General features: G+C 34.1%; 1 protein-coding gene across 5 annotated transcripts; it reads right to left on the bottom strand.

Annotated features, from left to right (window-relative positions):
• Positions 1-7,714: 7,714 nt before the first annotated feature.
• On the bottom strand, positions 7,715-13,394 carry LOC128220654 (uncharacterized). 5 transcript variants are annotated; one of them, XR_008258830.1, is made up of 5 exons: positions 10,204-13,391; positions 9,887-9,953; positions 9,367-9,418; positions 8,952-9,062; positions 7,715-8,665 (listed from the first exon to the last, which is right to left on the bottom strand). XR_008258830.1 is itself a non-coding variant. In XM_052929133.1 (4 exons), exons 1-4 carry the CDS (start codon positions 10,402-10,404, stop codon positions 8,229-8,231), a joined length of 816 nt encoding a protein of 271 aa, XP_052785093.1. In that variant the 5' UTR covers positions 10,405-13,385; the 3' UTR covers positions 7,715-8,228. The 5 variants fall into 5 exon arrangements, 1 of the variants encoding a protein (XP_052785093.1); XR_008258829.1 differs by having other exon boundaries at positions 9,367-9,953; positions 10,204-13,394; XR_008258828.1 differs by having other exon boundaries at positions 8,952-9,418; positions 10,204-13,393.
• Between the last annotated feature and the right edge of the window lie 1,070 nt (positions 13,395-14,464).

Genomic DNA, 14,464 nt, shown 5'->3' on the forward strand with positions numbered 1-14,464 from the left:
TTATTTATGTTTGTTTCACAGGTCTTCAAAAAAAAGAATGCAGTAAGTGTACATTGTGATTTAAAACACAAATATTTGTTATCTTCAAAAGGAATTCTATTATTCATGATGTTATTGTATACAAGTAAATATCAATGGAGAGGTATTTTAAAAACATATGCTATCTACATTTGATTCTTTAAAGTATATTGTTCAATTTTGTAATGATTGTTCTCACGCATGGAATTTACATCATCGGAAAGGCATTTTGATTAATGGTTTATAACATTTTTGTATTTAGATTCTCACGCTGTTTATATATCGTATGTGTCAATGCACAGAAAACAAAACCATGCATACGTGCTATTCTACTTAGACCAATTACCCATTATGCCCGAACTAAATCTATGTACTTCTTATAATAATATTATCGTTAGGAATCGTGACACAAGATTCCGAAATACTTGATTAGGCTCGCATGCCACAACTATGAAATGCTTATGTCAATTCCTAATCTGTAATTTAACTCATTTTACAACATTACTGCATAACATGGCCAAAATAATAAATGTTTTCATATTTTTAAAAGCGTATTCTCTCAAAGATATTGTTCATAAAACTGTATATTAACTCCCCAATTTCCATTTCTTGAGTATACGGCCTTTCGGCAATTGCAAATACTTTATAAAGGGGGTCGCGAATCATAGCGCATTAATAAAAAAAATAAATATTGTATTGTTATTGTGTAATTGTTGTCAGCAGTCCATGAAAAAAATATCAGTAGGTTGAAAAGTGGTACTTTATTTTTGGGTAAACGATTTGTTTCTGGTCATGGTTTGGTAATTCTTTTAACAGAATAAGTGAAAATGAATTACTGTTAAATGCTTGTAAATGAAATTTTATAATCATGGAAAGAAATAATGAAATACTGGTGGAAATATAAGTAATTGATTGCGCCATTGATATCATAAAAGGGATTTGAACGCAGTTGGGCAGGTATAAGTACGCGTGAAGTCTTCCGCAAACTTTAACAACCGAACTGCGTTCATACCCCGGTAGAGAATAGTGACATTGAAATTGAGATCATTTGTTCAAGGCAAAGGAAATTATAGTGAGGAAGAAATACCATTCAAAAACTGTTTATTTTGTAAACTTATCCCATTTAAAAAAAATAACGCCATTAGAAACTACAATGAAAAATCGTCATTAACCAATCAATGAAATTTACAAGGACAAGACTTGAAGCAGACTCATTTACAATGGGCCTGTTAAACCCAGGGTAAATGGAATTAGTTGACTGTATTACCTTTAGGAAACAATCATTGAAGAAGGTGATATCCAAAAACCAGAAAATAAGCAGTCGTCTCAAATAAATATGGAAAGAAAGCAATCAAATTCAATCATTAAAGATAGAGAATAATGATATTGTCTATCGCCCGGGAAAATACAAACAGGGGACTGAAAGCGAGGGAATTGAGAATCCACAAATATGAAACAATAACATTTGTATACGCTAAAAACACTAACAAAGTAAGACTTAGTTTGCATTGACAATTTTACCAAGGGCAGACATTATGTGATCTTTGTTGTGAACTTCACTTTGAATAAGCTTTTGTTAAATATATTCGTACATGCCTTGCATTTCGTATAATTGTCATAGATTATGAATACATGTATTGGTAAAATATATGTTGCTGAATTGCTCGTTTATATTTCATATTTAGTTATAAAAATGGATACGCAGGGCATATTTCTAAAATTAATCAATGTCTGATGCATGTGGAGTTGGTGTCTCATAAATTCAAAAGTGGCAGGTCCGTATTGATGATCCGCATCATTAGTTGATAAGAATAGTTAGAATATTAGTGGTATGATTCGGTATTATCTAACTATAACTTGGCCAAGTCGTGCCAAGTCGGTTCACCAAACATTTAATAAAAGATGTCTTTACTGTTTTGTAATCTGTGCTACCATGAAGCGTTTTTGTAATCATTGTGTATTAGACATTAATAATTATTTTAAATGTTCCGCTAGTGACCTTTTCCATGTAGTTTTAATTGATTTGTTAACATTTCAGACTATTTGATACACTAAGTTTTTTGTAAAAGCTAAGGACAAGACCTATAAATCATAGGTAATGACCTAACTTTGATTAAAAGTAAGTTCCTTTTTTTCAGATTTGCAAATAGCAAAGATACACAAAAACATGTGACCTAGAGATAACCGAATTTGAATGAATTTGGCTTGATAAACATACCAATTATTTATATATATATAGTATTTATGCACTGTGCTGTTTGTAGAGTTGTGTGCTGTTCTATGTTTCTTGTTTGTGATTTTGTGTTATATGTCTTTGGCGTTGCCCATTGCCACTAAACCGGGTTTATGTTTAAACTTTTTTGCTACTGAGCATGTTTCTGTAGCTTTTTGCATATATATTGAGTTGCGAATTAAAATTAGACGCCCTCTACATTTTTAGTTTTGCCATTTCCCTATACCCTACAAGAAGCACTCATCGGGATGCCTGGAATGATATTTGGTTACCGGTTCCTAACGCGTCGAAGTATCGCAAAATTCGCGACCTTTCGTACTTTTAACGGGCTCCCATATAGCTTGTAAGGGGGAGCTAATCTCGAAGATAACTCCGGAACCAAAAATAGTATGAGGTTCGTTCAGGTCTTGAAATTTAGGTCTCATGGTCAGCGCATCTCTGACGTCATTGCGTCACCGTTTCCATTCGCCTATACGATACGTTTTAAACAAAAACAAGCTGTTTTTTTCCCTCTGCGTTCATATTTGAAAACAAAGCAAAATATGATCGGGGAATTTCGTATTTTCCCGGTTAAATGACTATATGCGCCAACATATGACCTGAGTCTCGTTTTCGGATTGATGTTTACGAAATATAGAAAACGACACGTGGATTTTGACTTTACAGCAATAAAGGACATACATCCTAAAACGCTAAACCATATAGTTACGTTTCAAGGCAGGAGCGTCATATCGAAACATGAAATACAGTTTAAAGCACATCACTAGCGCCTTGATATGAAGGACAACTAGCACATGTCTTTCTTATCAAGGCGATTTGAGCACTTTCGCAAAGCTTGATAAGCAGTAAAGACAATACAATGGTATAACGGTTGATCTCTCAAACTCTTATTGCCATAGTCATTTAAATGTACTCAACATAATTGGAATGTATTTAATGTAACTTGTCTAACAGCCAGTAAATGCAAAATTACAGGGACTCTTTATAGGTCCCGACGTTATATCCGATACGCGTGTATAGTGTCATCAAGTTCACACCTCTTGCATAAGGCGCCAATCGTTGTAAAAACAAGGCAGACGAAAAACACAGTTGCAGGCATTAATTTATTAATTCAACAAAAGCATCGAATATTAGAATACCGATTTTAACATTCGAAGACCAAATGTTCAATCAAATATTCGAATATTCGTTTGCATCCGTAAGTTTATTGAACATAATGAATAACAACGACATATCGATGTGAAATTGCGACGGGTATCATAGTGTCTTGCTGTACGATACTTTTTCTAAACCACGCACTTTAGGTCTCTCGATTCCCTACGTAACGCCACCCTCGGCGCATCTCTGACGTCATTGCGTCACCGTTTTCATTCGCCTATAAGGCTATTTTATACGCTAAAACGCCGCGAAAAAATGCTTAAAACTGGGGTATGCAATGTCGAATATATCGCTGCACCTGACGAGGCTGGGACCAATTTTTCCATTTAGGGGACACTTTACCCTACCTGAAGCACTCATCGGAATGCCTGGAATGATCTTTGGTCACCGGTTCCTAACCGTTCAAAATATCCCAAAATTCGCGACTTTTCTTACTTTTAACGCGCTCCCATATAGCTTGTAAGGGGGAGCTAATCTCGAACATATCTCCGGAACCAAACATGGTATGAGGTCCGTTCCGGTCTTCAAATTTTGGTCTCTCGATTCCTTACGTAACATTACCGTCAGTGAATCTCTGACGTTATTGCATCACCGTTTCCATTCGTCTATAAGGCTATTTTATACGCTAAAATGCCGCGAAAAATGCTTAAAACTGGGGTATGCAATGTCGAATATATCTCAGCATCCCTGCAACTGACGAGGCTGGGAACAATTTTGCAATATAGCGGACTCTATATCTTACAAGAAGCAACCGTCGAGGTGCCTGGAATGATATTTGGTCACCGGTTCCTAACGAGTCAAACTTTCGCCACCTTTCGTACTTTTAACGCGCTCCCATATAGCTTGTAAAGGGGAGCCAATCTCGAAGATAACTCCGATCCAAAAATGGTATGATGTCCGTTAAGGTTTTATAATTTAGGTCTCTCTTTTCCCTACGTAACGCCACCGTCGGCGCATCTCTGACTTATTGCGTCATCGTTTCCATTCGCCTATTAAACTTTTTTATACTCTAAAATGCAGCGAGAAATGCTTAAAACTGGGGTATGCCATTTAGGGGGTCCTATACCCTACAGGAAAGACTCGTCGGGGTGCCTTGAATGATATTTGGTATTTCGTTTGAATCTATATTGAATTTGGCAAAAATACAATGCATCCTTCTTGAAAGAAAAGACTTATATCAGACCTATATTTAAATCATAATATTATGCCCTAGATATATATTTTGCAATAAATATTTGTATAGTCTATTGCGCAATATGTATGAGCAAGATGTAAGAGAATGAATTATAAACGAATTTTAATGAAAAGCCTGAGATCAGAACTATTTTTAAATGAATATATATTTTTAGATATATACTTATGCAAAAAATAATTATATAGGTTTTTGCGCAGTTTTTTTATAAGATATAAGAGAATAAATCATTAACGTTTTAAACCTTGATATCATAATGTATTATATATAAAGTTATTTTTAACATATAGTAATATATTCAGATTGCACAATTGTTATACATACAGTAACTTGATTTTAGTAAAACATATGCTAACTAAAATCGTTATCATTTCAAAATATATTATTTGCTCTCAATGATAGCCAAAACCAATAATGCCAATTCCACAATAGCTGTTAGAGAGTATTGTCTGCACGATCCTATTGCTGTTTATGCCATTTTAATAAGATATACAACAATCGTAATGTAATACCTCCTAGACCAGGTTTGCTTCAATCGCCGCCCTACACAGCGCCCCCTTAGAATGATCGGCTTTAAAACTACATCCCCTCCCCACCCCCACCCCAACACACATGCTACACAGCAACCCCATGACGAGGTCGGCTTCATCCCGACACTTCGCAGTAAAACCCAGACGAGGTCGCTATGACCCAGCGCTACGTACCATCTCTAAGATGAGATCAACTTGAACCACAGGGATAAACAAACTTCTAAACGATGCGGTTTCAACGCCAACAATACGCCGCATCTCCTAAACTAGGTCGGCGTCAACTCAATAAGTAAATGTTGCGGTGACAAAACTATGTTTTGCATTTTTGCAAAACAAATCAGAGCTTGGTGAAACCAAATTTCATCTAGGTATTGTTGAGTATTAACGTAAATTGATGAAATAAAAGCAGGGATCGTGTTTGTACCATTTTAGACCATAAGTGGATATGTTCTGTTAACATTGTTTTAATTGTTGAACGTTTGAAGAAATCGTCTTAGTTTATATATCAGTGTTACCCATGAGGTCAACCTTGTTATAAGCACTCGAGAGAGGACATTTAGAAGAAGTTCTTTGAAGCGGGAACCTGTAGTAGATCCATTTGTGTCCTCATAATAGGCATCTTTTTATGCTTTGATCTTCATCATTTGTTTAGGTTGATATTCATCTGGTTGCGATGATCTGCTTCTGTATCTTACAAGTCTTGGTTGAACATAACTTGGACCGCAAATATCCAGCAATGCCAATCCCCTGGTTGTTGGACACCCGTTAGGCTGTTCGTCAGACGACATTAGTGGACTTTGTGTTTTGAATTTCAGTTGATTGCTACTAATGATATTAAACCTTAATGTAATTATTGAATCATTTAAGATGCTAAACTACTACAATGACAATATTTATTCAAGCAATTCTCTATATAACGCTCGTATTTAAACAATAATCATTTAACAGTGTTATTATATGTCTTTGTTTTTTATAATTACACATTGACATAACCGTTTTATTCGCCAACCAGACAAACTAAACCTAGCAGAAATTTATGCAACCTAGTTATAACAATAATGATGTACAAAAACAGTTCCCAAAGATAATGTTCACAACACGCGTGTAAGTACTCCAGTTTTTGCATTACGGCCGTATTTCACTAAATCAAGAAATAAACAGAAAATGACGTTACAATCATATAGAATAAATTTTAAACAACAATGTATATAATAAAGGCTAGCATATCTCTGTATCATGATAGTAACGTCTCAGGGTGGGTAGGTTGTAGATTGATGGGAACTGGAGTTTTGACCATTCGATTATGTTGTGTTTTTTTCTATGAAGACACGCGACGCAAAAAAGATACAGTCTCTATGCCGGAGATTTCATTTCAGATGCAAGCAAAAGTATGTTTCCCCGTGTGTTTAAAACGTGTTACGTCGCTAACAATCACTGACATTTTTCATCACCATCTCAATTGTCAGCCGTCAACGCTACATTGCTAAATAAAGTAACCGCGCGTAGGATGTTTACGAGACTACAAAAATTTGATGCGATTTCTATATCACCGTTATCAAGTATGTTATACTTATGTGTGGCATGTTTTAATTCGGGCATATTGATTGCTTATACGGGAATTTCTTCATAAATAAGACGTTGTTCTATTAGACCTAGGAACGAGTATATGTAGTAAGTACTGCCTTCTAGAACAATTAATCGGCCATTGTTGAACCATAAACATTGTCTTTGAAAATCTGTGATGTCACACGGGTCTTTGTCATTACTACCTGTATATGAAATAGCGGTATATGAACACGTGATAAAAAATGAATAAATCAGAATAATACACCACAAAGGGAAATTACTAAATGACGTTAGGCAATTCAATTCGTAACTGAGTTGTGCCCCAAAGCTTACTTGGTTTTGTTGTTTACCATTTCAGTACGCTATCGATTACATGTTTCTTTAAATATCTTGATCAAAATCCGTTTTAAAGTTAAATGTATCAATTAGGATTCAAATAGCGTAGTCACATTTCAAAGAACTTATGAAAAAGATGGTGTAAACAATCGTAATCTTTAAACTCGCGAAGCAACATACCAGATACATGTCCTTTTTTTCTTTACGTATGCCACCAAATTTTGTGGATGTCGAACAATGTGGTTTTGTAGTCTGTCCTCAACTGTACGTCGTGTTCCATTTACTTAAGGTATTGATGTATGAGCAAAACCATACAATATTTAGAATCATGGTGTTTCCTTACAAATATAGATGGAACAATTGCTTGAAATGTGAATTATCAGATCTGACTCTCTTGACGTGGTCAATTGTATAAATTTACTTAAATACGAAATGCTTTAAACGAATAAATTAAAATAAAGGTTCAGGCTGATAACGATAGTATCCTTTAGTGATTAGTGAGTCATAACACGGAGTTCGTGGAACACTTTTGAAATGATGAGTCGGATTTAGTCAAATTATATAATCAATAAATAAAAGCTATATTGCTTCTAAATAAGGTTTGTATACTATTATTTTGTGTGCACTTATGTTGTTGTATGAGCAATAAAGGAACAAGGTACAAGGGTATTAAAACACATCTCATAATTTAAATGTGATTTTATTTCATGATCATACAATTACATATTGACTCAACAGATTTAATCTCATTATATTCAAGATACACAGAGCAGCTAGCTATGAAATAAAGTTAAAAGCATCCAGTTGAGCAAACACGTTACACGTGACACATAAACAATATCCAGAATTTTTTTAATGAAGACATCAATAGAAACGGGTTTAAACAGTGACATTTATAATAAAAAGCAAGCACATTTGGATGTCCGAACCTTTGCCTCGAATTGCATCAAACTGTAGTACTGATAACATCATCATATCACATGGCGTTGTTTTTAATATTATGGAATAAGGACAGATTAGTTGTTGATAATTAGAATGACTGGAAGCTTGACCAATTGGTTTTGCTGGGTTCCATTTCTGTTTGCTGAATTTGTTTTATTTTGATGTCGTGTTTTGTTTCTTTCTTATAGTGGGGCATTTGTTGGTACTTCCATCCCTCCGACGCGACGCGGACGCTGCCCCAGTGCCGGAGATGTCATATCAGATGCAAGCCAAAGTAGTTATTTCCCGTGTGCTTCAAAAGTGTGACGTCACTTAGCTTCACTGATATTTCATCACCTGCACGAAGCTTCGCCAACGTCGCTATTTGACTCGCGTAATAATAAAAGTACCCATGCGAAGCGTTTTTACGAGATTGCAAATTTGATGCGATTTCCATGTCAACGGTATCAAGTACGTTATACTTATGCATTGCATGTTTTATTTCGTGCATATTGTTTGGTTCTACAGCAATTCCTTCGTCAGTGAGACGTCGGTCAGTAAGTCCCAGGAACGAGTATATGTAGTAAGTACCGCTTACGGGAACAATTAATCGGCCATTTTGGAACCTTATTCCGTATCTCTGAAATCCTGTTGTGTAATAAAGGTCTTTATCGTGACGCCAACTTGTGACCGTTGCCATTGTAGTATTACCTGAAAATGATATACCGGTATATAAACACTTGAAGTAACATATATAAATGAGTGCTTTACAGCGCAAATGGAAACAATTAACTGAGGTTGAGTAATTCGAATTGAAACCGAGTCTTTTGTCTCCGTAGTTGTATTGAATGTTATACTGCTATCGATTCACTGCTGCTTTAGATCTAGATCGATAACGAATAAAGGCACATTATATTGCTTCAATAGGGATATTCATGATTTAGAGAAAATCGAAGGTAAACAATCGTAATCTTAAAACTAAAATAAAACGCTTTACCTAAAACATGTCCCTGTTCTGCACGAGTGCCAACTAGTTTTGCAGATGGCTTCATGTTCCACAATGCGTTTTTGTAGTCTGTCATCAATTGAACGTCGTGTTTCAGAGCATCTAAAATAAGTGTGTATAGACTGAAAGATCTTTAATAAATTTCTTTCAAATTTGCATTTTGAAAGCATTTTGTAAGAAAAAGATATTTTATTGTTCGGAATGAATGTGAATCATCTTTTGAAATATTGAGCAATCATTTAACAGACACGGTCGCTACAAGAAAGGCGAAGTACTTCAATTATCTCAGTTTTTTGTTTGAAATAGCTTTTTGATACCCGACAAAAAAACACTTAATATGTTTTATTTGCTTTAACTTTGTCTGAAGTATGCCAAGTACAATTGTATGATATATAAAAAAACTTACGTTTAAGACACTAAGTCTAGCGGATTTAGACCGGGCGCACCCGGAGCCCCCTCTAAAAGTGTTCCAAGTTTGTTTGTAGGTCAATATCCGAGAAACAATATGAAAAGAATGCACTTAAATGCACTTGAATACACTATTTTCTATTAAAACGGCTCAATGTTTTATTACTGATGATACTATGCCCCATTGTACTCATTAAGCCCTGTATTTTTGTTGTTGTTTTTTAAAAAGGGACAAACTTCCTTACTTGCCCTCCCAAACGCGTCCCATCAAACGCAAAATCCTAAATACGCCCCTGGTATATTTATTTACCAAAGCAAATCTTAACAGAGCATTACAACCAGCCCAGTTTAAAAATACAGTTGTTTAAATCAAAGCGAAAACTCAAGTCACGTTTCAAGTAAAACCCTTTATGAAAATATAAAAAAATAATATGAAATAACCTTTGTTAATATTATCCAGTACTTGTTTACAAGTTCATTTAAGCATTTCTTTTAAAAATATATATTATTTTACCTACCATGTATATATTTTTCCGTTTGAATTTTCTCTCGTTTCTCAGCTTCATCATATGCAGACGAAATTCCCTTAAATATTAACAAAAACGCGTTGTTTACAAAGCTACATTTTTGATGTTTATTGAGTGTTCGAATGCATTAAGGAAGCTTATTATACAGTAATCTGACCGCATTCTGAATCAAATTTGTTACAAAAATGGTATCATATACTGAAACTCAACGTTGTTAATCTTTGTTTTTAATAATAAAAAAAACAAGATAATTACCGTCGTTCAGTCCATTTGCGTTTTTTAAGAAACTAAATGCATTTTATTTTTACCTTTTCAAACAATGCATGTAACAAACTTGCTGTTTCACCACATTGCACACTCTTGTCATCATTTTGCAGACAAATCTCAGTCTGAGCGTTTGTTTGCTTACTGTCCGGCATAGTCCATACAATGCAGAGGACTGTAATCAGGACGAGAAGCAACCATATTAAACTTACTCCAGCCAGCTTTTTAACCAGTGTATCTGACATGTTAACACGGCGGATCGGGTATTGCTAATGGCGCGACTGGATGATATCCCGGCAAAATATTGCAGCTCGATTAATAAACCTATCATTTTACGCAGTATTGAGATTGTATTCATTTTTTGAAAATGAAGTAGGCACTTCAAATAGCAAATGTATTTAAGGGGGAGGACCCCAAACCAACCCCTGCAAATGTTAAGATTGTATACATTGTTTGGAAAAGTAGCAGTCGCTAATCAATGAAAAGAGAGGGCGAAACGTCACCGCTTTACTGTTTTGTAAACTTTAAATTAAACATAAATTATATCAAAATGCACAATGTAAACTACAAATAGCCATAGTGTTTAAGAAGGAAGACCGTAAATCAACTCCGACACATGTTTAAAATCAATTGAGAGTATTCTGGTCACCATGACTGTCATTGATTTTAATCATGCCCATTATTTTTTTCTGGAAAAACACACAATAATAACTGAATCTTACAGGTGATGATATATCCAAAATATGATCCAAAGACAAGATATTTCCTCTAAATGAACAGAGTGGAAATAAGTATGATTTTCATCCTTTGTCAGTATGTAAAACTTATTATATATACGTAAACATTTATATGTAGGTCTTTATAAACATGCATTTACTTGAACGTTTATTATTTTTTAATACCCTCGATTTAAAAAAACAACCTATTCTTGAAATAAACCTCCGTACCCGACACATATACAACAAACTTGCGTTAATAGGGAATATATAGTAGTATTCATTAAGACTGAATAGTTTGTTTAGTTTAATCGTGAGTTGCCATTATGATAAGTAACTTTCAACTTACTTGTCCATAAAAACCTCTGTTGCCAAATGTGGTTCATCAAAATAAAACAAACTACGGCTTGAAGGCCATTGAAAAGTACAATGCGACTGTACATGTTTTGCTACCCTGATCTCTACAGGTTCATGTCATGATAAAGCGTAATTGCAATACACCCCCTTATAATTCAGCGATATTAGTTTTGAAGTGATTGTTAAGTAATCGCGTGCAGTCTGGATTTAGTTACTGTCTAGCTTACATTCCGATTTATATAACATAAAGTATCTTTAAGACCATGAATCGCATGAAGTATGTACAGCCCTTGAGCATTTACAAAATAACGCGACAAGGTACATATGTTTCCCATTTCAGAGAAGATGCACTGTTTGGTAAAATAAAATATACCCGACATAAAATATACATCGTGTTTCGATTTTTTTTATCGGAAATTGTAATTATAATAAATAAGTGTGATTATTACGTTCAAAGGAACTTCAAAATATTATGTTACAAATAGTATTTCATTCCTTGAAGTAGTATAATTTATGTCATAACACAATATTTGGAATTCACTTTATCACGCAAATGAAGAGTTGACTAAAATAAACGGAGCTTTATTTACGCTGTTTATCAACTTAAATATTTGAAGCAGGTATATCAAGTAACAAAGATGACGTTATGGACCATCTCATTAAATATAGAAATGTGCTTTACACTCAAGATTCTTTGCCGCTCATTTGGATGTTTTTAATCTCAAAACGAACTTTGGGATTTCTCGAAAATTGTTCAATATGTTTAAACACGGTTTCCGCGAAATGTTGAAAGGCTGGTTCCTACCCATTTGATATGACTTATAACTTGAACAGTTCAGGTGTATGTGGCATGGGTGAATCCAGTCTTGAATACATCTTTGTAATAGATATAAAAATAATCTTCATATCTGACTGATACTGACACCTACGGTTATCATTTTGGTTACTACATATCACTTTCTATAAAATCAGTAACGTTAAGTAGATTGAACATCGTGAACTAAAATGTGGACGTTTAACATTTGAAAGAATTAATAGTTATTCCAGTGATGCGACCTACATTGCCGATCAACACTTTATTTGAAATACAAACCTTGAATTAACAACTAGGAAACAACTAAGTGCAGACTGTTTAATCTTAAATCTCATTTGACTGACAATTAGTTTTATACCCTTATGGTATGGTATAGCATGTATATTTAATAAATATAGCAACTATGAACTGACACTTTTTCATTCACTCTTAAGGCCGTCTAATATATGCTTAATTCATTTAAAGATTACATAAAGCACGAATATATAAATAACAGGAATCTTGTAAATGCATGTCAAAGATTTCAAAATTTAATGAATATAGAAAATTGATACTCATTTTAATATTGCACAATGGCTGATGACATGGAAATCCGCATGTTTGCAGCGTAGGCCAAAACTAAATTTAGCTAATGGAAGTCAATAGCATACACGCATTAATAACAACTGCAGCTTAAGAACTTTAAAGCAGTGCAATGCGTTTCTGTGTGAGAAGATCTGCGTATAAATGATGACCTTGTGCATTAATGATCCTTACTGTATAAAATAGTTTAGCCCGTGAGATTTACATCAGTTACTTTTATTGTGAATAATCCAAAAGAAAAACATGTCAATGAAGTTTTGATAATGCAGGCAATTGTAATTTTGACATTTATACATTCACGTTTATAATTTGACCTAAGTGTACTGTGATAAACGTGACCTCCAACATTTGGTTTGCAAGAGCATGATTTCGTTTGTACTGGAAAATGCTACAAATATACACATGTATGCCCTATATCACTACCAACAAACGCAACATTGAAAGAAAAAACAGCAACAATATTTTTGTACTTACAGTTTAACAGAAGTAATTTGAAATCATTAATGTGAAAATTTAAGTACCGTGAATAAAGGATTATGCAAGTTCGCAAAATATCTTCACTGATCATGGTTTTCCTGAATGTCCACATAACTTAACTCAAAACACTGTATGAACACTATTTCCAACAATCCTTCATAGTTATTCCCAGGATGAAATTTAAACATTGTATAATTATTAAATTGAATTGAAGAATTTCGATATGTTCTTACACTGGTAAATTTCCATTCACCCTATTTACTGTTGAAATAAACTATATCTTATTAAAGTCCAACGATCAGAAAAGATTGCTCTAATATACCAAATAGAAATGTTCCAGAACATACTACGACAATCTTAAAGGTCTTCCTCTCAATTAGTATAAATAGAAAAAAATATTAGAACATTCTTAACATACCTTGACAAAAACATGCTAAAATATCGATGGGGAAAATAGTTCATTTTAATAAATCTAGATCACCAAGCAGATAAAATTAGATTATTTGACCGTGACGTATTGATTTAAAATAAATATACATGTATCATCTAGCTATTATTTTTGATTGCCCTGGGATTAATTGATAAAAGGCATAACATAATGAGTATATATGTAATAACCCATTTGGTATATTGAACCATGTTTTAAATGTCACAGTATTAAGTAAGCAAGCATGTCAGACGGAGAAGCACTTAAGTAAATGAGTAACTGCAGTAACCTTAACCCACTTAATTATAGATTAACTGGCGTAACCGTGAATCATCTGCACAAAGCAAAAACATGCGCAGATGATAATATATCAGCCGCAATATTAGCCGCCGTAAGCAAAGGTTAAGAGTGGCTTAGTTGAAAATACTCGCTTTGGTAAAACGTATCAACTTTCATTAATAGCTTGTATAATTGAATCATGTGTCAGAAAGAAATGTTGGAAATAAGCTAAAGCGTATTAGTCACTACAACAACCCTGACACACTTTAAGTTATCAATACGCGCGCAACCATGCTGTTTAAAGTGGTTTGATGACAAAAGCTCATTACAGTAATCATAAATCAGTTCAACTAGACAAAATTATATTTTATTTATTATTAAATAAACACCTTATTTTTTTATTTTGGCAAACAAGAGTCACGCAGTAAAAACAACAGTCGACTTGCAAACTGAAAATGAAAAAAAAATATAAAAAGACTACATTTTTAATATATTCTTGCAACAGTTCTACCGCATTTCATGGTTTTGTGAACATTTTGCAAACAGATCTCCATATCTGCTTCGATTTGCTCGTTATCCGGCAATGTCCACATGATGCAGAGCACTGCAATCAGGATAACAAGCAATAACACTAAACTGAATCCAGCCAACTT

The sequence above is a fragment of the Mya arenaria genome, chromosome 15 (assembly GCF_026914265.1).
Source record: "Mya arenaria isolate MELC-2E11 chromosome 15, ASM2691426v1".
NCBI classification, from domain to species: Eukaryota; Metazoa; Mollusca; class Bivalvia; order Myida; family Myidae; genus Mya; species Mya arenaria.